The sequence below is a fragment of the Oncorhynchus mykiss genome, chromosome 6 (genome assembly GCF_057628025.1).
Source record: "Oncorhynchus mykiss isolate SJ-2025 chromosome 6, ASM5762802v1, whole genome shotgun sequence".
Lineage (NCBI taxonomy): Eukaryota > Metazoa > Chordata > Actinopteri > Salmoniformes > Salmonidae > Oncorhynchus > Oncorhynchus mykiss.
The window spans coordinates 55,543,595-55,571,564 of NC_143027.1; the positions used below are offsets into that span (position 1 = coordinate 55,543,595).

General features: G+C 45.7%; 1 protein-coding gene and 1 long non-coding RNA gene across 10 annotated transcripts in view; one reads left to right on the plus strand and one right to left on the minus strand.

Moving 5' to 3' along the window:
• Positions 1-27,970, minus strand: part of LOC110526168 (neuron navigator 2) — a 343,510-nt gene that overhangs the window by 65,543 nt on the left and 249,997 nt on the right. For 8 of the 9 annotated variants that reach the window (XM_090238216.1, XM_090238215.1, XM_090238214.1 and 5 more), the window contains 7 exons: positions 23,200-23,272; positions 22,489-22,741; positions 19,927-20,060; positions 7,499-8,774; positions 7,214-7,323; positions 6,342-6,450; positions 5,106-5,510 (listed from right to left, as the gene is read on the minus strand). In XM_090238216.1, coding sequence (XP_090094342.1) covers positions 5,106-5,510; positions 6,342-6,450; positions 7,214-7,323; positions 7,499-8,774; positions 19,927-20,060; positions 22,489-22,741; positions 23,200-23,272 — 2,360 coding nt within the window. Of the gene's footprint in view, positions 1-5,105; positions 5,511-6,341; positions 6,451-7,213; positions 7,324-7,498; positions 8,775-15,985; positions 16,098-19,926; positions 20,061-22,488; positions 22,742-23,199; positions 23,273-27,970 lie in introns of those variants that run through there. The other variant, XM_090238217.1, reaches the window with a different exon arrangement.
• The window catches only part of LOC149982929 (uncharacterized), a 216,261-nt gene that overhangs the window by 43,909 nt on the left and 144,382 nt on the right, over positions 1-27,970 (plus strand). The gene's annotated exons all lie outside the window — the stretch shown is intronic.

Consider the following 27,970-nt stretch of genomic DNA (forward strand, 5'->3'; position numbering starts at 1 on the left):
CATATCTCCACATAAAACAATCCTTGCTGCTTTGTTCTGTGCATTCTGCAGCCTCCTAACTTCACTTGATGATGCATTTCCCCAGACCACAGAACAGTGGTTCACCTGACTCTCAATTAATGCTTGTGTTATTTGCCTTAGAATTTTTCCTGGTAAATATTTAGCTATCCTTCTGATTATGCATGCTGTTTTAATATATATATATTTTTTTTTACATGGATTAGTTATTTGAGACGACCATGATAAGCAGTTGTCTAGCACTCCCAAAAGTTTGTACTCCTCCCATACTTAATTGTATCCCATGCTGTTTTAGCCTTTTCCTAGTTGAACAGACCAACATAACTTTGGTTTTCTTGGTGTTTAAAACAAGTTTGTTTTGGCAAACCCACTTCCTGATATTCTCCAAATCTCCTTGTAAAGCCTGCTGTACCTGTTGAACTGATTGTCTTGCTGCATACAGTGCCTTGCGAAAGTATTCGGCCCCCTTGAACTTTGCGACCTTTTGCCACATTTCAGGCTTCAAACATAAAGATATAAAACTGTATTTTTTTGTGAAGAATCAACAACAAGTGGGACACAATCATGAAGTGGAACGACATTTATTGGATATTTCAAACTTTTTTAACAAATCAAAAACTGAAAAATTGGGCGTGCAAAATTATTCAGCCCCTTTACTTTCAGTGCACAGCAAACTCTCTCCAGAAGTTCAGTGAGGATCTCTGAATGATCCAATGTTGACCTAAATGACTAATGATGATAAATACAATCCACCTGTGTGTAATCAAGTCTACGTATAAATGCACCTGCACTGTGATAGTCTCAGAGGTCTGTTAAAAGCGCAGAGAGCATCATGAAGAACAAGGAACACACCAGGCAGGTCCGAGATACTGTTGTGAAGAAGTTTAAAGTCGGATTTGGATACAAAAAGATTTCCCAAGCTTTAAACATCCCAAGGAGCACTGTGCAAGCGATAATATTGAAATGGAAGGAGTATCAGACCACTGCAAATCTACCAAGACCTGGCCGTCCCTCTAAACTTTCAGCTCATACAAGGAGAAGACTGATCAGAGATGCAGCCAAGAGGCCCATGATCACTCTGGATGAACTGCAGAGATCTACAGCTGAGGTGGGAGACTCTGTCCATAGGACAACAATCAGTCGTATATTGCACAAATCTGGCCTTTATGGAAGAGTGGCAAGAAGAAAGCCATTTCTTAAAGATATCCATAAAAAGTGTTGTATAAAGTTTGCCGCAAGCCACCTGGGAGACACACCAAACATGTGGAAGAAGGTGCTCTGGTCAGATGAAACCAAAATGGAACTTTTTGGCAACAATGCAAAACGTTATGTTTGGCGTAAAAGCAACACAGCTGAACACACCATCCCCACTGTCAAACATGGTGGTGGCAGCATCATGGTTTGGGCCTGCTTTTCTTCAGCAGGGACAGGGAAGATGGTTAAAATTTATGGGAAGATGGATGGAGCCAAATACAGGACCATTCTGGAAGAAAACCTGATGGAGTCTGCAAAAGACCTGAGACTGGGACGGAGATTTGTCTTCCAACAAGACAATGAGCCAAAACATAAGGCAAAATCTACAATGGAAAGGTTCAAAAATAAACATATCCAGGTGTTAGAATGGCCAAGTCAATGTCCAGACCTGAATCCAATCGAGAATCTGTGGAAAGAACTGAAAACTGCTGTTCACAAATGCTCTCCATCCAACCTCACTGAGCTCGAGCTGTTTTGCAAGGAGGAATGGGAAAAAATTTCAGTCTCTCGATGTGCAAAACTGATAGAGACATACCCCAAGCGACTTACAGCTGAAATCGCAGCAAAAGGTGGCGCTACAAAGTATTACCTTAAGGGGGCTGAATAATTTTGCACGCCCAATTTTTCAGTTTTTGATTTGTTAAAAAAGTTTGAAATATCCAATAAATGTCGTTCCACTTCATGATTGTGTCCCACTTGTTGTTGATTCTTCACAAAAAAATACAGTTTTATATCTTTATGTTAGAAGCCTGAAATGTGGCAAAAGGTCGCAAAGTTCAAGGGGGCCGAATACTTTCGCAAGGCACTGTAAATTGTAGTATCATCTGCAAATATAGTAGATTGAGTTTCAACCAAGGCATAGGGAAGGTCGTTGGTAAATATTAAATAAAGAAGTGGCCCAAGGCAGCTGCCCTGCGGTATACCATAGTTTAACACATTAGGGGAAGAAAATGAACCATTGATATAGGTGGACTGTTTCCTGTCAGTTAGATATGACTGTACCCAATTCAATGCTACCTCCTTAAAACCATAATGCATTAATTTTGTCAAAATGATTTCATGATCCACTAAATCAAATGTGTGTGTGTGTGTGTGTGTGTATGTGTCTGTGCATGGTTTGAAATAGGTTATCTGAATGCGTTAGGGGGAGCACTTAACCCCACCCCTTTCAGAGCAGGTGACTCTGCGGAAGTGAAATGGAGCGAGAGAAACTTGCCGCTTTTTTGATTCATACAACCTTCGATTCCATCATCTTTTAAGTTATTTTTTTATGTATTTTCTATACATGGTGGGGTCGTGTCTGTGTCGGATCGAGGGCCAAAAAACTTTGGAATCACTTGAATTATGTGATCTAAAGAAGGCTATTTTCCTTCCTCTTGAGACTTTGAGGAGCGTAAGGATTTTTTTTTTTTGCTTTTTGATGTTTGACTATACAGTATTCAGATATCCGTTCTTAGCTACTCATAGGTCCCTTTTTATCTAGTACATATCTTTCTGTTCCCCCACGAAGCTGCATTCAAAAATGTATACATAGTCTGCTGCCTTGTGTCTTAGTCTCACACTCTCATTTTGGCCATTCACTCTCCTGATTCTGGCATCCGCAGCAGAGTTGGCTCCCAGTGTGTAAATTCATATGATAATAATGACAGCATTGGTTTAAATTGCAGAGTATGACAGCCAAGGTATGCAGGAGGCCTGTTACAACATGGGCACTGCCTAGAAAACAAACAGGTTATGAGGTTCAACTCTACTGGATTGAACTCACAGAGCGAAGCTTCATACAGTTAGCATCTGATCTGGCCCCATGTTCATGAAGCGTCTCAGAGTAGGAGTGCTGATCTAGAATATGTTTTGCCCTTCAGATCAATAATGAGAATACAATTGTATGGACAGGCAATACCTGATCCTAGACCAGCACTCCTAATCTGAGACGATTTGTGGATACGGGTCCTGGTCCCCAAAGGACATACAATGCATTCGGAAAGTATTCAGACCCCTTCCCCTTTTTCACATTTTTGTTACATTACAGCCTTATTCTAAAATTGATTAAATTGTTTTTTTCCCTCATCAATCTACACAAAATACCCCATAATGACAAAGAAAAACAGGTTTTTCGAAATTTTAGCAAATTTACTAAAAATTGAAAACTGAAAACCTTATATACATAAGTATTCAGACCCTTTGCTATGAGACTCAAAATTGAGCTCAGGTGCATCCTGTTTCCATTGATCACCTTTGAGATGTTTCTACAACTTGACTGGAGTCCACCTTCGGTAAATTCAATTGATTGGACATGATTTGGAAAGGCACACACCTGTCTATATAAGGTCCCACAGTTGACATTGAATGTCAGAGCAAAAACCAAGCTATGAGGTTGAAGGAATTGTCCGTAGAGCCCCGACACAGGATTGTGTCGAGGCACAGATCTGGGGATTGGATACCAAAAACATTTTTGGAGCATTGAAGGTCCCCAAGAACACAGTGGCCTCCATCATTCTTAAATGGAAGACGTTTGGAACCACCAAGACCCTTCATAGAGCTGGCCGCCCGGCCAAACTGAGCAATTGGGGGAGAAGGGCCTTGGTCAGGGAGGTGACCAAGAACCCGATGGCCACTCTGACAGAGCTCCAGAGTTCCTCTGTGGATATGGGAGAACCTTCCAGAAGGACAACCATCTCTGCAGCACTCCACCAATCAGGCCTTTATGGTAGAGTGGCCAGACGGAAGCCACTCTACATTAAAAGGCATATGACAGCTCGCTTGGAGTTTGCCAAAAGGCACCTAAAGGACTTTCAGATCATGAGAAACAAGATTCTCTGGCCTGATGAAACCATGATTCAACTCTTTGGCCTGAATGCCAAGCATCACGTCTGGAGGAAACCTGGCACCATCCCTACGGTGAAGAATTGTGGTGGCAGCATCATGCTGTGGGGATGATTTTCAGCAGCAGGGACTGGGAGACTAGTCAGGATCGAGGGAAAGATGAATGGAGCAAAGTACAGAAAGATCCTTGATGAAAACCTGCTCCAGAGCACTCAGGACCTCAGACCGGGGCGAAGGTTCACCTTCCAACAAGAACACCCTAAGCACACAGCCAAGACAACGCAGGAGTGGCTTCGGGACAAGTCTCTGAATGTCCTTGAGTGGCCCAACCAGAGCCCGGACTTGAACCCGATCGAACATCTCTGGAGAGACCTGAAAATAGCTGTGCAGTGACAATCCCCATCCAACCTGACAGAGCTTGAGATGATCTGCAGAGAAGAATGGCAGAAACTCCCCAAATACAGGTGTGCCAAGAAGACTCGAGGCTGTAATCGCTGCCAAAGATGCTTCAACAAAGTACAGAGTAAAGGGTCTGCATACTTATGTAAATGTGATATTTCAGTTTTCTTTTATTTATAAAATGTGCAAAAAAAAATGTAAACCCATTTTGCTTTGTCATCGAGTATTGAGTGTATGTTGATGAGGGGAAAAAAACGATTTAATACATTTTTGAATAAGGCTGTAACGTAACAAAATGTGGAAAAAGTCAAGGAGAATGCACTGTATACCATCTCAAAAAGCGATTACAGCATGTCTTCTCACAACAACAAGAACAACTGCCACATTACTGTTGGCTATACTATGTTCACATTTTTACACTTGGGGGAGATTACAAATACACTGGCGCCCTCTTGTGACATGACAGCCACTTACAATAGATTGATTCCCAAACCTATGAGAAAGTGTGCAAAACCAACCAAACCAGCCCCAAAAGGGATGAGTTGCAATTTGCAAAATACATTATTTTTTTTAACCCTGTCATCATATGCTAGTTCTCTCAGAATACTCACCCACTGGTGACATCATCAGAGCGCGCTGCGTTCTTGCTCAGCACATCCCCGTCACTCATGTAGCCCGTCACCTCCATGGCGATGCCCTCCAGGTCAATATCCTCCCCTCTCCCCCCCAGATCCATACTGAGGGCACCTCCCCGCCCCGCCAGCTGTCTCCGCAGGGGGCCAGGGTACAGGTAGCGGCCCCCCTGCCCTCCTCCTCCTCCCGAGGCACGACCCCCGTAGCCGTTCCCCGTGGAGGGTGCGTCCCCCGCCTGCAGGCGGGGGCTGGATTGGCCCAGTCGCCATGACGACAGGGAGGGCCGGGAGGAAGTCAGGCTGAGGATGCTCCGCCCACTCCCGCCGCCGCTGCCACCACTGATCTCCGTGGTGACGTTGCTATCAAAGGTCGTCTCCAAGGTGCTGGGGGAGGGAGGGGGGAGGGAGGGGGAGAAGCGGGAAAAAAGACTGAGCGTAAGGCTAGACATTAGCTCAGTAGTATTGAACTGGACTAGACAGTGGGTAAGACCTCTCTAATTGTGCGAAAAGGAGAGAGCAAGCCGCAGGGAGAGAGACTGGGTCAGGAGCTTGAATCAAAATCCAAAGACAAAACCACCGCTCCATCCAGCCATTACTGGTTCAAAGACACTGACAATCTCATACAGGGGGTAGATCATGCTGAAAGAACCAGACACAAGACACAGTCTAGTGGGTTTTGGAGAACAAGCCCTCCATTACATACACACTAGAATAGAGCATCAGACAGACAAGCCTCAAACCGCAAAAGTTAATCCAACTTCGTCCTTTATTCTATTTCTATCTGGCAACCCTGGAGGCCGGGACACATCCCTAGTGTCAGACTCGTGAGTTATTAGTGACACTACATGGCCACTAGGTGGCAGTCACGTCCCACTTAAACCGGCTTCAAAATTAGACCTTTGTCCTGGGTGGACCACCCATTAACACGACCGCTATTTAAAACAGACGTGCTAACTCACTTTACCGTCTACATTAACAGCCTGCTTTTGGGATTTTCTTTCACAAGAGAAAGTGTTATGGATCATTTGCTAAGAATAGCTTTATTGTGATCACTATTGTGGTCTCTCTATAGGAGCTGTGTCTTTTATGTCTTCACGGATGTCAGTGGAACTTGCCGGACACACAGAAATAGAATGTGGAATTGAAACTGGCATCTGTTTGGCTACTTGGCTGGACATTGTCCATTGTCCATTCTCATTTGCAGGAGGTTCATACCTGTGTGTGATCTGAGTCCCCCGTAGACTGGACATGGTCTCTTCCAGGTTCTGGCGGAGGTCTGCAATGTTTTTAACAGTCCGCAGCCGCCGTGTCTCTGGATCTTCTTCTATACGGAACAAACATTGTACCTGAGCACATAGGCACTAGCGGTGCGCGGATCAACTGTCAATTCACCCACACCCGCCCGCTATTGCTAATAACCCATCAGCAACCACCAGACTATTTGTGATAAAGTCCAAATCTGAGGCTCACACCGGACCCTAACCCGCTAATATAGAAGACGCGCTCTTAAACTACAGTCAGAGTCAACTCCGATTGTGCCTCCATGGATACACGTTAACTTTTTCTTCCCGTTCCTAAAAAACATTTGGCAATTGGAGTGTAGGCTATTTGACGCGCGCACAGTTAGGCTCCTAAATCTTAGGCTTAGACACTAATGCTAGATAGCCTACAATAATGAAAGAAAAACCTCAATATAGCCTATAGATATTAATGATATTTTTTTTTTTTTAAGGTATCGTTTTAACTTGATTCAACCCGCCCGTCATCAACACAATATTTTCATGACCCTAAACTCGCCCGCTCCGTGGACATAACGGAGGGGACTGCGGGCTATGAGTCAACCTGCGCTTCACTAATGGACACAACAAAAACCCACAACTGAATTGAGTGTGCATGAGCCAGGAAGGTATGTTTCCCATCAGATAGAATCAACCCACAGTCGGATTCATGTGCTGTTCTCCTCCAACTAACAATCTCACCCAATCAAAAATAACCCCCCCAAAAATGGCCCATGTAACTTCTGTACAGTGCAGACACATGATCAATCGCCCATCAGCTCCTACAGACAGAACTAGTCGATGGCCTACCTGAAAGGTCCTCAATGGATGGCTGGCTGGCTTTAAAGGGGATGTTTTCTCCTCCCCTTCCTCCTGACCCTGCCTCTGTCGCCATGATACCGTCCACGTCCGTTTGTGACCTAGATGACGGGGAAATTCAGAGCAAACGGCTTGCAGATTCCCACTAACGATCAGTGACTAATGAATGACTAATGGTCCTTTCAGACTTTCTCGGGATACTATTACGGATTCGCAAAGGATTGACAAATGTTAAAGTTGACAGTTTTATCAGTCCAAAGTGTATGTATTACTCACCTGTACATGAAGGGTGCTACGGTGGCTGTGTTGGGGTGGCTGTGGTGCTGCTGGGGCTGAGGTAGCTGGACGCTGACTGTGTTGCAGGCTGTGCTCTGTGTAGCGCCACCACTACCACCTTCCACCACCGGGGCGGCGCTGTGGCCCTGTTGTGAGGCCTTGCCCTCTGTAGAAGCCAGACTAGAGGTAGAGCTAGAGTGCCTGCTGTCCCTGTCTCGGTCTCTGTCCAGGTGTCCGCGTTGCAGGACAAGACCCCCTCCCAACCGCATGCTCCGGGGACGCTCCCCACCCTCCTTCCCCCCTGCCGAGGGCGCCTTCCCCCCTACCCCTGAGGTTTTACCCCCTGGCTTTGGTATGCCGCTGTGTGCAGGGACAGAACTCTCCTTCTTGGCCACTTTGCTCCCTTTGGGTATGAAACTGGCGATTTTAGAAGTTCTCTTATTGGAGGAGGGTTCTGTTTCCATTGCGACACTGGTAGTCGCTTCCTCCTTAGGCTCCTCCCCCCTGAGTTCCATCCTCTCGGTGGTGATGTGTTTCCCCGCCTCTTTCACTCTTTCCCTCTCTTTCTCCTTCTCTTTCTCTTTCTCTTTCTCCTTCCCCCTCTCCTTCTCCTTCTCTTTCTCCTTCTCCAGTCCTTTCACTGAGCTCTTTTTAGAAGTCATAGCTCTGCTGAACGTGCGCTGAGCGATTCCCCTCAGTGCAATCTTGGGGCTGCTGGTTGTTGTGGCGATGGTAGGGACATGGGCTGAAGCACCACCGTGGGTCGTCCCGTTACCTGTCCCGTTGACGCCGGGCCGGGTGTTCCCCTCTGCCTCCCCTAGGGAGTCGGTGTTGGACCCTGCTTCTGCCCTCTCTACTTCACCAGACCCGAGCTGCCGGGCGGGGGCACCGCTGTCCGCCTGAGCTCCCTGATTGCTGGAGGACGAGGACTTAGATCCGCCTTTACTGTTAAACAGCTTGAGCTTCTCCAGCATAGACTTCTGTTGGATGACTTTAGGGGGGGGCTCGGTGGACGAGGAGGCCTTTGAGGAGGTATCCTTCTCCTGCTTGACAGAGAGCATGGCTGAGGAGGAGGTGTGCTTGGAGCTCACAGACTTACTCCTCCAGGGCTTGCTGCTGGAGTTGGGGTGGGGGATGGCCGAGGAAGAGGAGGAGGAGGATGGAGGTACAGGAGCCGAGGTAGAGACGCTGTTGGCGGAAGTGCTGATGGTCACCGGGGACGACGGAGCATGTTCAGTCATTACCGGAGTCTGTGAAGTCATGTCCTCGGACGGTTCTGTGAGGAAGAGGAGAGGATGAAGAGGTGGAAGGGATGAAAAAAAGGGATGAGAGGAGGAAGTGAGAAGCGGATAACCGAGAGGGGAGGAGAATAGGAGCGAGAGGGGATGAGGAGATGAGAGGAGGAAGTGAGAAGCGGATAAACGAGAGGAGAATAGGAGCGAGAGGGGATGAGGAGATGAGAGGAGGAAGTGAGAAGAGGATAAACGAGAGGAGAATAGGAGATTAGGAGATGAGAGGAGTGAAGAAGAAGATGAAGAGAAGGGAGAAAGCAGGAGTGGGAGAGAGGATAAGGAGAGGGGAAAGGCAAGAAATAAGAGATGGTTAGATAGAGCAATCCTCATAGACCCCACACCAACTGTCCATATAAGGTCTTGCACTGTGGAAATCTTGAGTTAGCCTGTGTTGACACAGTCTAAACGTGTCATTACTTAACGCTAGCGAGCACACGACACTCGGATAACTATTAGAACCCTTGGACACTAACAACGAGAGTGCCCATCATTAACTGTTTATAAAAACAATGAGGGAAAGCCCTTTAAAGTTTGACCTAGGAATTTTAGCTGAGATAGAACACTGCTACTAACACCCTTGGGAGGTTTGGACTTATATGGACTGATTCTGGTTCATTATCTTCCAATTCACAGTCAAAGACTTGCTCTATCCCAAGTCTGTATTCTGAACTACTGTGGAAATGAGCTAGCTAAAACACAAACACTTTCATTAAATTTGACTATTTTGTCTAAATGAAGGTTTTTACAAAAGACACGTCTGTTTTACTGTTACAGAGCACACAAAAACCAACACAAAGTACTTTTTAAAAAGTTTATAGTTTGTTACCCCTCTAAATCAATAATGTTTGACTTACCAAAAACAGTCACAATCAAATCCAAAACCAACATAGATACAGAACTCATAGAGCAGTTAAGATGTTCTTCCTCGAGAGACTAATACTGTACTGTACAAGAACAGTGTAGTTATTGTTGTGTGCCGGTAGAGACTCCAAGTGCCAACTTACTGCTAGCATTACTTTGAATATTCAAAGCCAAACTGCCAAACTGCCCTTGTGGCCACTCCCATGCCCAACCCATTCGTCAGCCAGTACAGCACATGGACACGGCAAAACAGAAGCCAAGGTCCTGCTGCACTTACCCAAATACCTTCACAAACACGGTCTTTTATTAAGTCATGATCTCAAACTTTATCCGTTGCAATTCCTTTTCAATACACTCTTAGGGAAAAAAGGTGCTCTCTAGAACCTCTAAAAGGTTCTTCGGCGGTCAAACCCTTTTTGATCCAGGTAGAACCCTTTTCAGTTCCAAGTAGAATGCTCTCTTACATAGGGTTCTACATAGAACCAATAAGGTCCCCCCCCCCCCCCCCCCCCCCCCGGAACCAAAAAGGGTTCTCCTATGGGGAGAGCCGAAGAACCCTTTTGGAACCCTTTTTTGTAAGAGTGTACCATCTCTTCGTACAGTGCAGTATGCAACCCCTTTTTCAGTATACTGCATTAACATGACTCTAAACACTTGGTAACTCCATAAACTAATCTAATTTAATATTCACACATTTGAACCTCGTTAAGGAAGTATTTACTAGGAATACTAAACACTCCACATCCCTTTCCATCCCATTTATTCCTGTTTTTTAAACACCTTTCATGCCCTAATTGCTTTTCATGCCCCTTTCCTTTCCCCCCAGTTCAGTATTTAGCAAGCCCGCATTGAAACAATGCGCCCATTAGGAAGTGATTAGGGCCCAATTAGCCGTGCTAGAGGTTAGCCGGCGGAAAGTGGGTCAGGTTGCTAATAGCTGGCTTCCTATTGGAGGAGGGCCTGAATGAGAGAGAGAGAGAGGACCAGCAGTAATTACAGAGGAGGTAGAGAGAGAGAGAGAGAGAGAGAGAGAGAGAGAGAGAGAGAGAGAATGAGAGAGAGAGAGAGAATGAGAGAGAGAGAGAGAATGAGAGAAAGAGAGAGAATGAGAGAGAGAGAGAGAGAGAGAGAGAGAGAGAGAGAGAGGGATTCAGACTCACTGAGGCTGGGATGTGGGAAAAGGGGAACGTTGAGAAGCTTACGTCGTGCCAACAGAACGGTCTGTGCCCCAGAGGGAGAATAGGGGGTGAAACCAGCTTGGGTTTTGGTTGAGAAGTGGACATTGTGTTGGCTTGGACACTGGACACAAGAAACACACAGAGCATTTCTGGGGATGACCCAGAACCAGATGACCACCTAAGATGCCCCAGTTTGAATGAAAAGGAGATCCACATTTCGCATCCTGGGTCAGAAGTGAAATTGCAATGAACCCCTTTGCCCCACAGTTGTCAATAAAGTTGTATTGAATTTAATCCCCTTCTTATATCACACAATTGACTTGTTTCCTGTTTTAGACACACACGTGATGTATCAATACACATAAACACTCACACCTGAGCCACTGACCAGCATTCTTTCTCCCACTTCCACACCTAAAGATTGCCACACAGTCAACTTTTGTCTGGTCCAATATCACAAACACATGGACTGCTGACATCCCACTCGCAAGAGATCATAGACCTCCTGACCTGGCTACTGCGATCACTGTGACAAAGTTCACTACCTTGGGACAAAAATAGAACTCCACCAACACACACACACACACCTTTGTGCCTCTATATGACTTGTGTATGCTCATAGTTTACACAGGACCCAGGTTTTAGTGTTTAAATCTTAACTACTCAATTAGTGCAGTCAATTAGTAGTCTGAAATCTGAGTCTGACAGACAGAGCGAGGCCCTCAGGACTTAACCACAGACCACCAGTGAACTTCCTGCCACAACCCAACTCTGTCTCTCTGTCTTTTAGAATAAGGCTGTAACGTAACAAAATGTGGAAAAAGTCAAAGTCAAATACTTTCCAAATGTACTGCAGATGAGATTTTGGTTTAATCCATTGTTTAACAGAGGTATGAAAGTGGCTGTGTAGACTAGAGTCGAAGTGTGTGTGTGTGTGTGTGTGTGTGTGTGTGTGTTTATGGGTATTGAAACATCATACATGTCTAAAACACACACACACTTCGACTCTAGTCTACACAGCCGCTTTCATACCTCTGTTAAACAATGGATTAAACCAAAATCTCATCTGCAGTACATTTGGAAAGTATTCAGACCCTTTGACTTTTTCCACATTTTGTTACGTTACAGCCTTATTCTAAAATTGATTAAATAGATTTTTTCCCTCATCAATCTACACACAATACCCCATAATTACAAAGCAAAAACGGGTTTTTAGAAATGTGTAAAAAAAAACTGAAATATCACATTTACGTAAGTATTCAGACCCTTTACTCAGTACTTGTGGAAGCGCTTTTGGCAGCGATTACAGTCTCGAGTCAAGACAGCCTATAGGGAGGAGGTCAGAGACCTGGCCGGTTGGTTCCAGAATAACAACCTCTCCCTCAACGTAACCAAGACTAAGGAGATGATTGTAGGCTACAGGAATAGGAGGACCGAGCACGCCCCCATTCTCATCTACGGGGCTGTAGTGGAGCAGGTTGAGTTCCTTGGTGTCTACATCAACAACAAACTAGAATGGTCCAAACACACCAAGACAGTCGTGAGGAGGGCACGACAAAGCATATTCTCCCTCAGGAAACTAAAAAGATTTGGCATGGGTCCTGAGATCCTCAAAAGGTTCTACAACTGCAACATTGAGAGCATGGTTGGTTGCATCACTGCCTGGTACGGCATTTGCTCGGCCTCCGACCGCAAGGCACTACAGAGGGTAGTGCGTACGGCCCAGTACATCACTGGGGCTAAGCTGCCTGCCATCCAGGACCTCTACACCAGGCGGTGTCAGAGGAAGGCCCTAAAAATTGCCAAAGACTACAGCCACCCCAGTTATAGACTGGTCTCTCTGCTACTGCATGGCAAGCGGTACCGGATTGCCAAGTCTAGGTGTAACGATCCTCTTCCTGTGAATGACTGGACCAAGGCGCAGCGTGAGACGTGTTCATGAAATTTTATTAAAATCAGAACACTAGAACAAAAAAACAACAAAGAGGAAAACTAACAACTCTGTAAGGAAACTAACAATACAGAAAACAACTACCCACAAAACCCATGTGGGCAAGAGCTACTTAAGTATGGTTCCCAATCAGAGACAACGATAGACAGCTGTCCCTGATTGAGAACCATACCCGGCCAAAAACAAAGAAATACAAAAACCTAGAAAAAGGAACAGAATGCCCACCCTAGTCACACCCTGGCCTAACCAAAATAGAGAATAAAAGCCTCTCTATGGCCAGGGCGTGACACTAGGACAAAAAGGCTTCTCAACAGTTTTTACCCCCAAGCCATAAGACTCCTGAACAGGTAATCAAATGGCAACCCGGACTATTTACATTGTGTGCCCCCCCCAACCCCTCTATTACGCTGCCGCTACTCTCTATTTATCATACATGCATAGTCACGTTAACTATACATTCATGTACATACTACCTAAATTGGCCCGACCAACCAGTGCTCCCGCACATTGGCTTACCGGGCTATCTGCATTGTGTCCCACCTCCCGCCAATCCCTCTTTTGCACTAGTGCTACTCTCTGTTCATCATATATGCATAGTCACTTTAACCATACCTACATGTACATACTACCTCAATCAGCCTGACTAACCGGTGTCTTTATGTAGCCTCACTACTGTTGTTTTTCACAGTCTTTTTACTGTTGTTTTATTTCTTTACTTACCTATCGTTCACCTAATACCTTTTTTGCACTATTGGTTAGAGCCTGCAAGTAAGCATTTCACTGTAAGGTCTACCTACACCTGTTGTATTCGGCACCACGTGACAAATACACTTTGATTTGATTTGAGTCTTATTGGGTATGACGTTACAAGCTTGCCACACGTGTATTTGGGGAGTTTCTCCCATTATTCCCTGCAGATCCTCTCAAGCTCTGTCATGTTGGACGGGGAGCGTCGCTGCACAGCTATTTTCAGGTCTCTCCAGAGATGTTCGATAGGGTTCAAGTCCGGGCTCTGGCTGGGCCACTCAAAGACATTCAGAAACGTGTCCCGAAGCCACTCCTGCGTCGTCTTGACTGTGTGCTTAGGTTCGCTGTCTTGTTGGAAGGTGAACCTTTGCCCCAGTCTGAGGTCCTGAGCACTCTGGAGTAGATTTTCTGACTCGTCTCCCAGTCCCTGCCACTGTAAAACATCCCCAAAGCGTGATGCTGCCACCACCATGCTTCACCGTAGGGATGGTGCCAGGTTTCCTCCAGACGCGACGCTTGGCATTCAGGCCAAAGAGTTCAATCTTGGTTTCATCAGACCAGAGAATGTTGTTTCTCATGGTCTGAGTCCTTTAGGTGCCTTTTGGCAAACTTCAAGCGGGCTGTGCCTTATTTGTCTGTGTATGAAGCCATCGGCTTCTGGGATATCCCCCTGTTTTCACGGATCATCGCGCCTGTGTGTGTGTTCCACTGTGTCTGTTCCACTTTGTCTATACGTGCCATTACCAAGTGTACAATACAAACGTCCACAATATGTGTGTGTGTGTGTGTAGCATGTGTGCGGGCGAGTGCGCATGTCAGAGACATGTTTGTTCAGCACAGCCACTTCAAAAGGCCCATGGTTTCCCCACAGCGTGTAACGGCTCAACCTCGTCCCAAACTAAACCCGGGAGGAAAACGCTGCCGAGACCGCAACCGCAACCGCACGCAAAAACAAGCTTAAAACGCATTAGAGGGGCCTAGCATCGGCCGACACTGCGTAGCCCACATGACCGATTTCACTGTCGCAAGACCGTAATTTAGATCACCCATCAGTCAGTACTGACCTGTACATTCCCTGCCTATAGAAACATAGAGAGATAGACTTAAAGTCTAAACATAAAGCCATGACTGAGCCTGGGGGGGGGGAGCAGTATCATACTTATAGACACTGTATACAGCTTAGAATGACGCGCAGCCTAAACATATGATGATGAATGTGTCCAGATTCAGGAAGATACTTTTTTTAGCAACATACAGTACAGTACTGTATGATACTTATAGAAATAGCTCAGGCGTATTTCCAGGACTGCCCAGACAGCAACCATTTTTTGCCGTACACAGATGTCTTGCCAGAATTTTTTTTTTAAATAAATAGATAAATAGACAACTAAAAGTGAATTGTTTTGTTTTGTTGCTTATATGTTCTATTACTCCGTTCAATTGAGTATTATTTAATATAGTCGACTTCTGTCTAAACTGCTTACTCATATCCCCAAGTGGGACAGCCAGTCTTGATTTGGAGTGAAACTTTTAAAGTTCCTCCACATGAACACACTCAAACAGAGAGGCTACAGGCTCATCGGCTGGCCAGTCATTCAGCACTGTCTGCACTGTCCGTACACTCTCACATGTGTGCATGCATGCACACCACGCACACCACACACGCATTCACACCACGCACGCACACCACGCACGCACGCACAACACGCACGCACACACATACAAGAGTAAGTACCCACGCGCACATTCGCATAGAGCGCACACACACACACACACACACACACACACACACAACACCCTCTCTCGCTCTCTTTCAATTCAATTCAAAGGGCTTTGTTGGCATGAGAAACATATGTTTACACAGATAATAAACTAAATGTGAAATAATGAATACAAAATGAACCGTAAACATTACACCCACAAAAGCTACAAAGGAATAGAGACAGTTCAAATGTCATATTATGTCTGTCAAGGTGAGAATGTAAAGCATAAGAGGAAGGCCAACTGTATGCTCATGTCTCTCTACTGTGTAAAACAGGATGGTTCCAAGGACATGTTTTATATTCTTCTGTCAGCAACACTGAACAGTTCAGGCTCGTTTTTACTGAGCCTTAGCATCTTCAGCATTTTATTTCAAGGTAGTAAATCACTGAATGCTCCCGCTAGTAAACTTGTTGCTAATTTGGTACAGTAAAGCTTACTAAGTAAAATTATGTATTAAAACAGTGTATGATTTTTTTTTTTTAAACACAAACTAATCACAAAATGTAAAATATGACTGAGTCAGACCCTGTGTCTGGTCACTAGGTGAAAGACCATGACCAATGGTACTATAAGTCTGGGTCGAATCCTAACTGTCATACGAATCGCACATTGACGTCATGTATGATTTGGGAGAAAGCTAGTTTCAGCACCCAGTGAGGCTAAGAGGAGAGCAGTGAAAAGATAGATGACAAACCTCAGGAGTTGTATCACTGTCCCAGTAGAGTAGAGACCAAAAGAAGCTGAGCTCAGAAGCCAGGGTTCCAAACTCTGACAGACGTTCCACAGAGGGCAGTCTGAGTGGAACTGTTGTGCAGGAGTGAGTTGGGAGAGGGGGGAGGGATTTGGCAGACACTCAACAGGGAAGGCAGGGGAGGGGGGAATGATTTTGGGGGGGGATGATTCCAAACCCCCCTTCCTACCTGCCGTCTGTCCCTCTGCACCCTTCACATCACTCTCTCTCTCTCTCGCTCACACACATCACCTTCTCCTTCTCTCGTTTCCCTCCATCTCTCCTGCCTCCATCGTTCATACAGTCTAACACAGGGGAATGGATTGAGACTGTGGAAGGCAAACACAGTGAGTCTAGAAACAACCCCGGGAGACCAGCTGGGTGGTGACAACAGCGCAGAGAAGCGACATAAAACCTCTAACTAAATGCACAGTCAACACAGATTCACCATGGCTGAACACAGCCGAAAATAGAGCCGCATTAAGTCAGCACAGTAAACAGAGTGTCCGTCGATCTGAATACAGTGACGATTGATTGAATTTTGATTTGTGTGACCACACACTAACGTGTACGCTAATAATCGGTAAGCGGGTACAGGGAGTGAATATTTAACAATGAATAGAACATGCAAAACAAGAAACACGAAAAGCGTACAGACAAGAAACAGAGTCAATAACGCCTGAGGAAAGAACCAAGGGGAATGGCAGATATAGGGGAGGTAATCAGGAAGGTCATGGAGTCCAGGTGAGTATCATGAGGCGCAGGTGCACGTAACGCTGGTGGCGGATGTGCGTACTGATGAGACAACTGGTGACGTGACAGTACGCTTTAACCTGTACCCCTCCCTGACGCTGGGAGGAGGTCAGAGACCTGGGCATGTGGTGCCAGGACAACAACCTCTCCCTCAATGTGAGCAAGACAAAGGAGCTGATCGTGGACTACAGGAAAAGGCGGGCCGAACAGGCCCCCATTAACATCGACGGGGCTGAAGTGGAGTGGGTCGAGAGTTTCAAGTTCCTTGGTGTCCACATCCCCAACAAACTATCATGGTCCAAACACACCAAGACAGTCGTGCAGAGGGCACAATAAAACCTTTTCCCCATCAGGAGACTGAACATTTTTGGCATGGGTCCCCAGATCCTCAAAAAGTTCTACATTTGCACCATCAAGAGGATCCTGACCGGTTGCATCACCGCCTGGTATGGCAACTGCTCATAAGGCGCTACAGAGTGTAGTGCATACGACCCAGTACATCACTGGGGCAAAGCTTCCTGCCACCCAGGACCTATATAATAGGCGATGTCAGAGGAAAGCCCATAAAATTGTCAGAGACTCCAGTCACACAAGTCATAGACTGTTTTCTCTGCTACCGCACGGCAAGCGGTACCGGAGCGCCAAGTCTAGGTCCAAGAGGCTTCTAAACAGCTTCTACCCCCAAGCCATAAAACTGCTGAACAATTAATCAAATGGCCACGGACTATTTACATTGATCCCTTCCCTCCATTTGTTTTGTACACTGCTGCTACTCGCTGTTTGTTATCTATGCATAGTCCCTTCACCCCTACCTACATGTACAAATGACCTCAACTAACCTGTACCCCCGCACACTGACTCGGTACCGGTACCCCCTGTATATAGCCTCGTTATTGTTATTTTGTTGTGTTACTTTAAAAAAATATATATAATTTTTTTCTTTAGTTTATTTGGTCAATATTTTCTTAACTCTTCTTGAACTGCACTTTTGGTTAAGGGCTTGTTAGTAAGCATTTCACGGTAAGGTCTACACTTGTAGTATTAGGCGCATGTGACAAATAAAGTTTGATTTGATTTGATTGATTTGGGGGCCAGAAGCGGGCCGGTCGCTTATGCTGAGGCGCGGAAACCTGTAGAGCCGGCTGATGCATGGGAGCCTGACAAGCCGGCTGAGGCATGGGAGCCTGACGAGCCGGCTGAGGCATGGGAGCCTGACGAGCCGGCTGAGGCATGGGAGCCTGACGAGCCGGCTGAGGCATGGAAGCCTGTCGAGCCGGATGAGGCATGGAAGCCTGACGAGCCGGCTGAGGCATGGAAGCCTGTCGAGCCAGCTGAGGCATGGAAGCCTGTCGAGCCAGCTGAGGCATCCCCAGTTGCGGCACTGGGACCCGACGTCACCAGTAAAAAATGAAAATAAATATCCCTGTTGCTTGCTTTTGTTGAGGCGTTATTCTTTAACGTGTACGCTAATAATCGGGAAGCAAGTACAGGGAGTGAATATTTAATAATAAAGACATGAAACAGAAACAGAGTCAATAAGGCCTGAGGAAAGAACCAGGGGGAGTGACAAATATAGGGGAGGTAATCAGGAAGGTCATAGAGTCCAGGTGACTGTCCAGAGGCACAGATGCGCGTAATGATGATGGCAGGTGTGCGTAATGATGAGACAACTGGCGGCGTTGGGCGCCGGAGAGGGGGAGCAGGGGGTAAACGTGACACACACCAACAAGATGCAGGCCAAGCAATGGTAATTGATTTAGGAAATTGATTCAGGGCACATCATATGACATAAAGCTTGGAGGCCTGGAGATGCTAAACGTGTTTAAGTTCATTAAAGGTCAATTACCTTTGAGACCGGCAGACTTTTGCATGATATTAACCAGAGGACAAAATGTCATGATCGCCACAGCCCTAGTCATGGGTCATTCACAGTGTCCTGCTATAGGCAAGCACCTTTGAGGTTAGACAGAGCACAGTGCATAGCGGTCATACCAGCTAGAGGCCATGGTAAACTTTATAGCGCAACACCAGATCTAACACACACACACACCTCTATAAATCACACACTGTCACCTCACCTTGTAACCCATATCAATGTCATTTAGCGAGGAGACATGCAGCACACACACTCTCTATAGGTCAGTGTCACGTGCACGCACGAACGAACGCAGGCACGCACACACACACGCACGCGCACACGAACACAAGTAGTGTTTCGACTGTCCTCGTAATACACAGTACTGAAGCTTGTACTGTTCATGTCCTGTATCCCAAAGCTCCCTTAGCCAAGATAGAAGAATCCTATGGCCAGACAGGTAAATTGGTGAAGCATCTGGCACCATAAATCATATCTAGTTTGACTCATAACATTGTTTATCTAATGAATAACCTTTTATGCACTCAACATGGGCAACAAAGACGAATACTCTATTTCATGGCCCAACTCACTCACATCGCAGTAAAGCGCTTCAGCACTGATGCAGTGCATTGTGGGTGGAAGAGGGTGTCTGCACTCAGGGACCTGTATCCACAGAGCGTCTCAGAGTAGGAGTGCTGATCTGGAATCAGTCTAGCCTTTTGTATCATCCTGAATAATATTATACGGACAGATCTTAGATCAGCACCCCTACTGTAACATGAGACGCTTTGTGGATAGGCCTTGGTCTATTCTGAGAAAGGGTGACTCCTATGGCCTCCCACACTATAACGGCCTGATTGGGATAGCTGCTATACTCACAGACGTCATCATCCACACCATGACCAGGACAGACTGCCAGCGTTTAATGACAGGTGGTTTAGACATTTGGACCTTTATGGCTGTGCATGTGTCTGGAATTCAACCTCGGGCAATATGGCCCACTCAGAGCCTGATCCATGACTCGAAATACAATCAAGACGTGTGTGTGTGTGTGTGTGTGTGGGTGTACATACATTGATCGTATTTCGACTCATGGATCAGGCTTTGAGTGGGCCATATTGCCCAAGGTTGAATTCCAGACACGTGCACAGTCATAAAGGTGAGTGTGTGTGTGTGTGTGTGTGTGTGTGTATGTGTGTGTGTGTGTGTGTGTGTGTGTGTGTGTGTGTGTGTGTGTGTGTGTGTGTGTGTGTGTGTGTGTGAGTGTGTGTGAGTGTGCGAAGGACAGACGTACCTTTGTGCAGGTGAGCGGCTGGTTTGGTCTTGTCTGTGAAGCCCTGACTGCGCCGGTTGCCGGCGGCGCCAACCGACCCACGAGGTGTGATGTCACTGCCAGCAGTGGACACCCTCGCACTAGGGCCTGGAAGTCTGAGAGAGAGAGAGAGAGAGAGAGAGCGTTTACACTCAATGGCACAAACAGCAAAGTTTAGGCAATACATTCACTAAACGTCCAATATTTTTCCACATTTCAGTAACCCCATATTATTAGCTAATCTCCTGTGTAGCCGTAGCCAGGAGTCAAAGTCCGCATTCTACACTCTATTCCAGCCGGGTCTGTCTCTCACGTAGACCTATAAATTGCTAATTCAGCATTAGAGGAGGAAACATAATTCTGTGGCTGTTCGGCGTTGGTCTGATAAATAGATTTTGACCGGTAGTTCAATACCGGTGTGAAACATCTTATTTCCTTCTTGCCACTCTGATTTGAGTGACCTTAAATTTAAAATAGATATTTTTTTTTAATCCTTAACATGACCAGGTAGGACTGCATGGGCTTTTGTTAGTGGGAGAATAGGTCTAGCTCAGACTGCTGTTAGCTCGTGAATTAACTGTCTTGTGAATTAAAATTGGGTTCTGGGCTATAACAAGTCATTATTAAGTTCCTGTCTGACAATAAAAGACTATGATGACATGAGCGTTCTGAAATGAACACACTGAAAATGTTAGTGTATAAACAATATATATATATATATATTTTAATCCATTTAGCAGACACTTCTATTTAAAGGGAGTTAAAGTCGACTTACTTGCGATGCAGACATTTTACGTACGGGGGATCCTGGGAATCAGACCCACTATTCTGGCATTGCAAGAACTGTGATCTACCAACTGAGCAGCAAAATGTTATACCCAATTTAATTCTGAGGGAGATATTAAGTCACAGGCTTCCCTGCTAGCCTATTCATGATATACACCGTTTACAATTCACTGATGAAAAGTGTTCTGTCCGTTCTCGTTCGGGATGTGGCCACATTAAATCGTAATCATGAAATTATCCTAATGTCACCTGTGCTCCCCTTGGCTGCACATCCAAGACAGTTTTCATTCAAGTCGAGAAAGTAAGAAAATAACAAATTCAGATTAAAAGCAAAAGCAGTGGAGGAGAAACGCATTACAATCTGAAAAGGAGAGAGAAAAACACATTTCCAGATATTGAATGTATTTATGCCCAGCTGAACATTCACCTGCAGTTACACATGCTGACCAGAGGGCGGGGCTATTGCATTGTTTTTGAGGTAAATTTGCCGGAGCAGGTACAAAAACGACCAGGGATGGACAACATGCGCTCTCCACTGCGTCGACAAAAAGACGATGTTTCCTGTTTTCATGTATACAGTATATTCAACCTAACTTCTGTTTCCCCCGAAAAACAGATGCGGGGACTCTGTTCAGGCATCTTCCTATGCCTGCTATGTTGGCTTTAGGCAGCATGCAGTCATTTAGTTCAGAAAAACAGTGACATGCTTGTGAAACAAAGTCCATGGCCATCATTCATAAAGCGTCTCAGAGTAGGAGCGTTCATCTAGGATTAGGTCCTTCCTTTCGAAACTCATATAAAAAGGCTAAACTGCTCCTAGGTCAGTACTACTACTTTATGACACTTTATGAATACGGGCCCAGATGAATGTATAAACCCGAATCACCGAATAAACATTCTCTCACAGTACACAGTACAGCAGCAGTAGGACAGTAGTCGTGGCCTATCCTATCCGCTATCGTAACGTCCAACCGAATTCAAGCCGTCCACTCCTCCATCTCGGGTTAACTATTAGGGTCATGTTCACAGTGAGACGTGCTCGCTCACATTCTTGTGTGCGCGGAACACGTGCCCACACTCACATCGCACGCACACACGCACAGGTTATCCAAAGGTCCCTCGCAGCCCATTAAGCAGATATGCCAAATGAGGCGTGATGCCAGAGTCAGACAGGACTTTCCAAAATGGAGTCCCCTCTCTTCAAAACTCATGCAGGGTAGAATAGCAGTTTCAGGTAGAAGTTGCCCTTACCACAGATCTAGGATCATATTAATACACCCTCTATAGTAACCATAGCATGTTGACAAAGATCTGACCCTGTATCAGTTGTTATTGACAACTTCTACCTACTCTGGTGAGGAAAGGGGTATAATTAGAAGATGAGGAGGAGGAGGAGTGGAGGAGGAAGATGCATGACCACAAAGAAGAGAGAGTGAGAAAGAGGGAGAGAAAAAGAGCTGACCTAGAGGACTTTTTCTGACCAAGGGAAAACCTGAGCAGTTTACTCTGAGACCCATCCCTAGAGGAGAGAGAGAGAAAGAAAGAGAAGGAGAGCGATATGACAAGAGAGAGAAGAGAGAGAAAGAAAGGATCATTTTACATTTGCAGACAACTGGAGCTAAGACACCTGGAAAGAGAGAGGAAATCAGACAGAGACAATGAATTGAACATTGATGACATCAACAAGAGGGAAAGAGGGAAGACATGTAAAATTCAAAGTATTATGAACTACATCTCCCAGTGATCCAACAGGCTTACCTGGACTGCATCTCGACCTGTGCTGTTTTCTGGGCTGCTTGTGCTGTGGGGGCCGGAGTCTCATGCGTATGGGGGGCAGGCTGGCTGCTGAGCTGGGCAGGGGCGCTGGTCTGCTGGCTCAGGGGAGGATGAGGGCTATGGGACTGGGACTTAAGGGGGGGCTGGGAGTGCTGGCGGTGGGCCTGCTGCTGCTTGTACCGAGACAGGCTGAAGAAGAGGCCCAGAATGGCCTTCAGATTCCCATTGCGGATCTCTGCGTAAGGAGAGCAGGGGAGAGAGGTAAACAAACAGACAGGGAGAGAGAGAGAGAGATGAAGAGGAAGGAAGAAGGAGAGAGAGAGAGAGAGAGAGAGAGATGAAGAGGAAGGAAGAAGGAGAGCGAGAGAGAGAGAGAGATGAAGAGGAAGGAAGAAGGAGAGAGAGAGAGATGAAGAGGAAGGAAGAAGGAGAGAGAGAGAGATGAAGAGGAAGGAAGAAGGAGAGAGAGAGAGAGATGAAGAGGAAGGAAGAAGGAGAGAGAGAGAGAGAGAGAGAGAGAGAGAGATGAAGAGGAAGGAAGAAGGAGAGCGGGAGAGAGAGAGAGAGAGAGAGAGAGAGAGAGAGATACAGACAGGAAAGTAAGCTACAAGCTCACTACACAATATTCTAGCCACTACAGTCAGTCAAAGTAGTCTCAGCAGGTGTGTGTGACTGGTGAGTGTGAGTGTTTACCTTCTGCAGACAGGCCCTGTATGTTGACTCCTTTGGCTACCAGGAAACTGAGGCAGGCATCAATGTTCCCAATCTGGAGGAGAAGAAGAGAGCGACACAGAGAACTTTCAGACTGAACTCAACTCATCGCACAGTCACAACGCACGTAAGCAGTTATCGGCAGCCTACTTAGTGGCATGTTTACAGGGGTTGACTTCGCAGAGTGCCGACCTGAGTAAGGTGAGTGGATCGTTTAATGACATAGCCTAGTCAAAGCAGTATACAAATAAGCCAGACGTACACCACTCCTGGAGTACCTTAGACGACGAAGCGTTCTACTTTGATACTAAGATACCAGCCAATGGAACCACACCGACCCAGCTGTGCTGAGCTGTCAGCAATCGACAGCCAGGCGATATGATTGGTAGACAGAATTAGCTTCGGGTCAGGTGGCCCTATTTCGATACGGCCCATTGGCTGCACATGTCATCACCAGGTGAACCAAATCAAATGGAGTAATCGAATGACATCATCAATAATAAAAAAATATGGGAGAACAAAGGTTGTCAACGGTGAGGTTCAGGTGAACAAACAGGGAGTGACTCAGCAATATACCATTTGATTCGTACGCCACAGCCAGCTGTCACTTTCACTGCTCATGCTGTTGAGGAGCGGCCATTGGGACTATACTCTTAGACTGTTCCAACCAGGGAACCTTCATCAAAAAGGAATCTGTCTTACGCTATATACCGAGGCATATTGAATCACCGCCATCGGTAACAGCTAGCACACACCCGAGTAATACACTTCAGTAGGACATTTTCCACCAAAGCACTTACTACAAACCACTCTGAAAACAGGTCGAACATTGTCCCTGCAAACTGTCCACAAACGATGCTATAAGCAGATCTAGAATACATAAACAGCTGAACTGAAATAGAAGCAATCACAATTACCTTCTATTCGTGTGGATTGGGTTCCAACTGAGCAGAGTTCAGAGTTTCCATTTAGGAAAATAACATCGTACTTTGTAGGAAACTAACTAAAATAACATGACCTATTCAATACATTAATAGCAACATCCTCCTTCTAGCCCTATGATTCTAGATCAGGCCTGTCAATGACGTCATATGACGAAACGGAAGCAGACTCCAGATCAGCGAGTGAGCTGTAACGGCAGTCTGGCCCCTCTGTCATCTCTGTGACCCGCTGACCCCAGAACAGCTGTTATAGGGTGACACATGCTGGAAGGGTCAGGGAGCACACAGACTGAGAACCAGGAGGAATTTAGCCCAGGCTCTGCTCGCTACAAAGTTAAAATATCCCCCATTCACTAAAATGCCCTTTCTTTTTAAATACCCCAGACCCAAATGCCTCCATCGCCTCACTGAACTACCCGCCAGCCACCCTGAAATACCGCCCAGACCCTAGCTTGACTAAGATACCCTTCCTCTTAAATGTCACCATCTTCCTTGTGATATACCCACACCCATACAGGTACAGGTACTCATGCGCGCGCACACACACACACACACACACACACACACACACACACACACACACACACACACACACACACACACACACACACACACAGACACACACACACACTACTAAAATACTGCCCTGGTCCCTTCTTTGATATACCCCTGACCCAAATACCCCTGGTACTGAGGGGGTAAAAATAAGATGCTTCTGGCTAAATAAAAAAACCTGCTGAGAGATCAGTACTCATGCATTTTAGAAAACATGTTTAATCTGTATTCAAACAGGGGATCGATTCAGAATGTCAACTTTGGGAATTCCAGTGTAGTGCGGGAAAACTGAGAACTCATCTAACTGTTGGAATGGAAAATCGAACGAGGGAGACACCGGTGCTTTGACAAGGAGTTTTCTACTTTAAACACAACTGCCTATCTGCCACTCCTCCTCTCGCACTTGTCCACTTTTCCCACTCCTATCTTCCCCTCCTCCTCTCATGTCCTATCGTTTTCTACTTTTCTCGTATTCCCCCTCATCCTCTCCTGTCCCGCCTTCTCTCCTGGGCTCTCCGCTCCTTTCTCTCCTCTGTTCTGATCAGGCAGTGCTCCTCTCATCAACGGTGTGCATGATTAATCAACCTTGAGTAAATACAGTCTGGTTATTCATTAGAGTGTAATCAAGCCACTGAGTCAATAGGTGTTGTGCCGAGCTTTGACGTCATGGGGACAACACAGGTAACCGTGATGGAGTATATAAAGTTGAAGTCGGAAGTTTACATACACTTAGGTTGGAGTCATTAAAACTCGCTTTTCAACCACTCCACAAATTTCTTTTTTAACAAACTATAGTTATCTACTTTGTGCATGACACAAGTGATGTTTCCAACAATTATTTACAGACAGATTATTTCACTGTATCATAATTCCAGTGGGTCAGAAGTTTACATACACTAAATTGACTGTGCAGCCGTCATACCACTCAGGAAGGAGACGAGTTCTGTCTCCTAGAGATGAACGTACTTTGGTGCGAAAAGTGCAAATCAATCCCAGAACAACAGCAAAGGACCTTGTGAAGATGCTGGAGGAAACAGGTACAAAAGTATCTACAGTGTATCCACAGAAAAACGAGTCCTATATCAACATAACCTGAGAGGCCGCTAAGTAAGGAAGAAGCCACTGTTCCAAAACCGGCATAAAAAAAGCTAGACTATGGTTTGCAACTGCACATGGGGACAAACTCTTATTTTTGTGAGAAATGTCCTCTGGTCTGATGAAACAAAAATAAAACTGTTTGGCCATAATGACCATCGTTATGTTTGGAGGAAAAAGGGGGAGACTTGCAAGGCGAAGAACACCATCCCAACCGTGAAGCACGGGGGTGGCAGCATCATGTTGTAGGGATGCTTTGCTGCAGGAGGGGCTGGTGCACTTTACAAAATAGATGGCATCATGATGATAGAAAATTATGTGGATATATTGAAGCAACATCTCAAGACATCAGTCAGGAAGTTAAAGCTTGGTCGCAAATGGTTTTCCAAATGGACAATGACCCCAAGCATACTTCCAAAGTGGTGGCAAAATGGCTTAAGGACAACAAAGTCAAGGTATTGGAGTGGCCATCACAAAGCCCTGACCTCAATCCTATAGAACATTTGTGGGCAGAACTGAAAAAGCGTGTGCGAGCATGGAGGCCTACAAACCTGACTCAGTTACGGAATGGGCCAAACTTCACCAAACTTATTGTGGGAAGCATGTGGAAGCCTACCCAAAACGTTTGACCCAAGTTAAACAATTTAAAGGCAATGCTACCAAATACTAATTGAGTGTATGTAAACTTCTGACCCACTGGGAATGTGATGAAAGAAATAAAAGCTGAAATAAGAAATTCTGTCTACTATTGTTCTGACATTTCACATTCTTAAAATAAAGCGGTGATCCTAATCTAAGACAGGGAATTTTTACTAGGATTAATTGTCAGGAATTGTGAAAAATGTATTTGTGAGTTTAAATGTATATGGCTAAGGTGCATGTAAACTTCCGACTTCAACTGTAAGTCTCTCCCTCTCCAACCTATACACTAAACACACACTAGACATGTCACAGACGTGTCACAGACGTGTCACAGCCACAGATAATCTAACCCTGCAGGTAGATTGAACACTGGACATGTCACAGACGTGTCACAGACGTGTCACAGCCACAGATAATCTAACCCTGCAGGTAGATTGAACACTGGACATGTCACAGACGTGTCACAGACGTGTCACAGCCACAGATAATCTAACCCTGCAGGTAGATTGAACACTAGACATGTCACAGACGTGTCACAGACGTGTCACAGACGTGTCACAGCCACAGATAATCTAACCCTGCAGGTAGATTGAACACTAGACGTGTCACAGACGTGTCACAGACGTGTCACAGCCACAGATAATCTAACCCTGCAGGTAGATTGAACACTAGACATGTCACAGACGTGTCACAGACGTGTCACAGCCACAGATAATCTAACCCTGCAGGTAGATTGAACACTAGACGTGTCACAGACGTGTCACAGACGTGTCACAGCCACAGATAATCTAACCCTGCAGGTAGATTGAACACTAGACGTGTCACAGACGTGTCACAGCCACAGATAATCTAACCCTGCAGGTAGATTGAACACTAGACGTGTCACAGACGTGTCACAGACGTGTCACAGACGTGTCACAGCCACAGATAATCTAACCCTGCAGGTAGATTGAACACTAGACGTGTCACAGACGTGTCACAGCCACAGATAATCTAACCCTGCAGGTAGATTGAACACTAGACGTGTCACAGACGTGTCACAGACGTGTCACAGCCACAGATAATTTAACCCTGCAGGTAGATTGAACACTAGACGTGTCACAGACGTGTCACAGACGTGTCACAGACGTGTCACAGACGTGTCACAGCCACAGATAATCTAACCCTGCAGGTAGATTGAACACTAGACAGAAGCAGTACTCAAATTACACTGCAACTGAATGACTTGCAATCCCACATTTTATAGAAACAGGCCCAGTTATCTGGCCACCTTGGGAAGCAACAATAATTAGATAATTAAATCAACAACAATGAGAAATTACACTGCCTAAAAAAATGACCATTATTATTACAAAATAATACAGAATACCAACCGTCGTCACAGCAAAATACAACTTTCAAAACCAAGATACAATTCTAACATGTCCGTAGAGTTTCCTCTTACCTAGAAAGTTCTCTGGAACCTGTCTTGATGGCATGAACACAGCAAATACAGTATCACACTAACCACTGTTCTATTG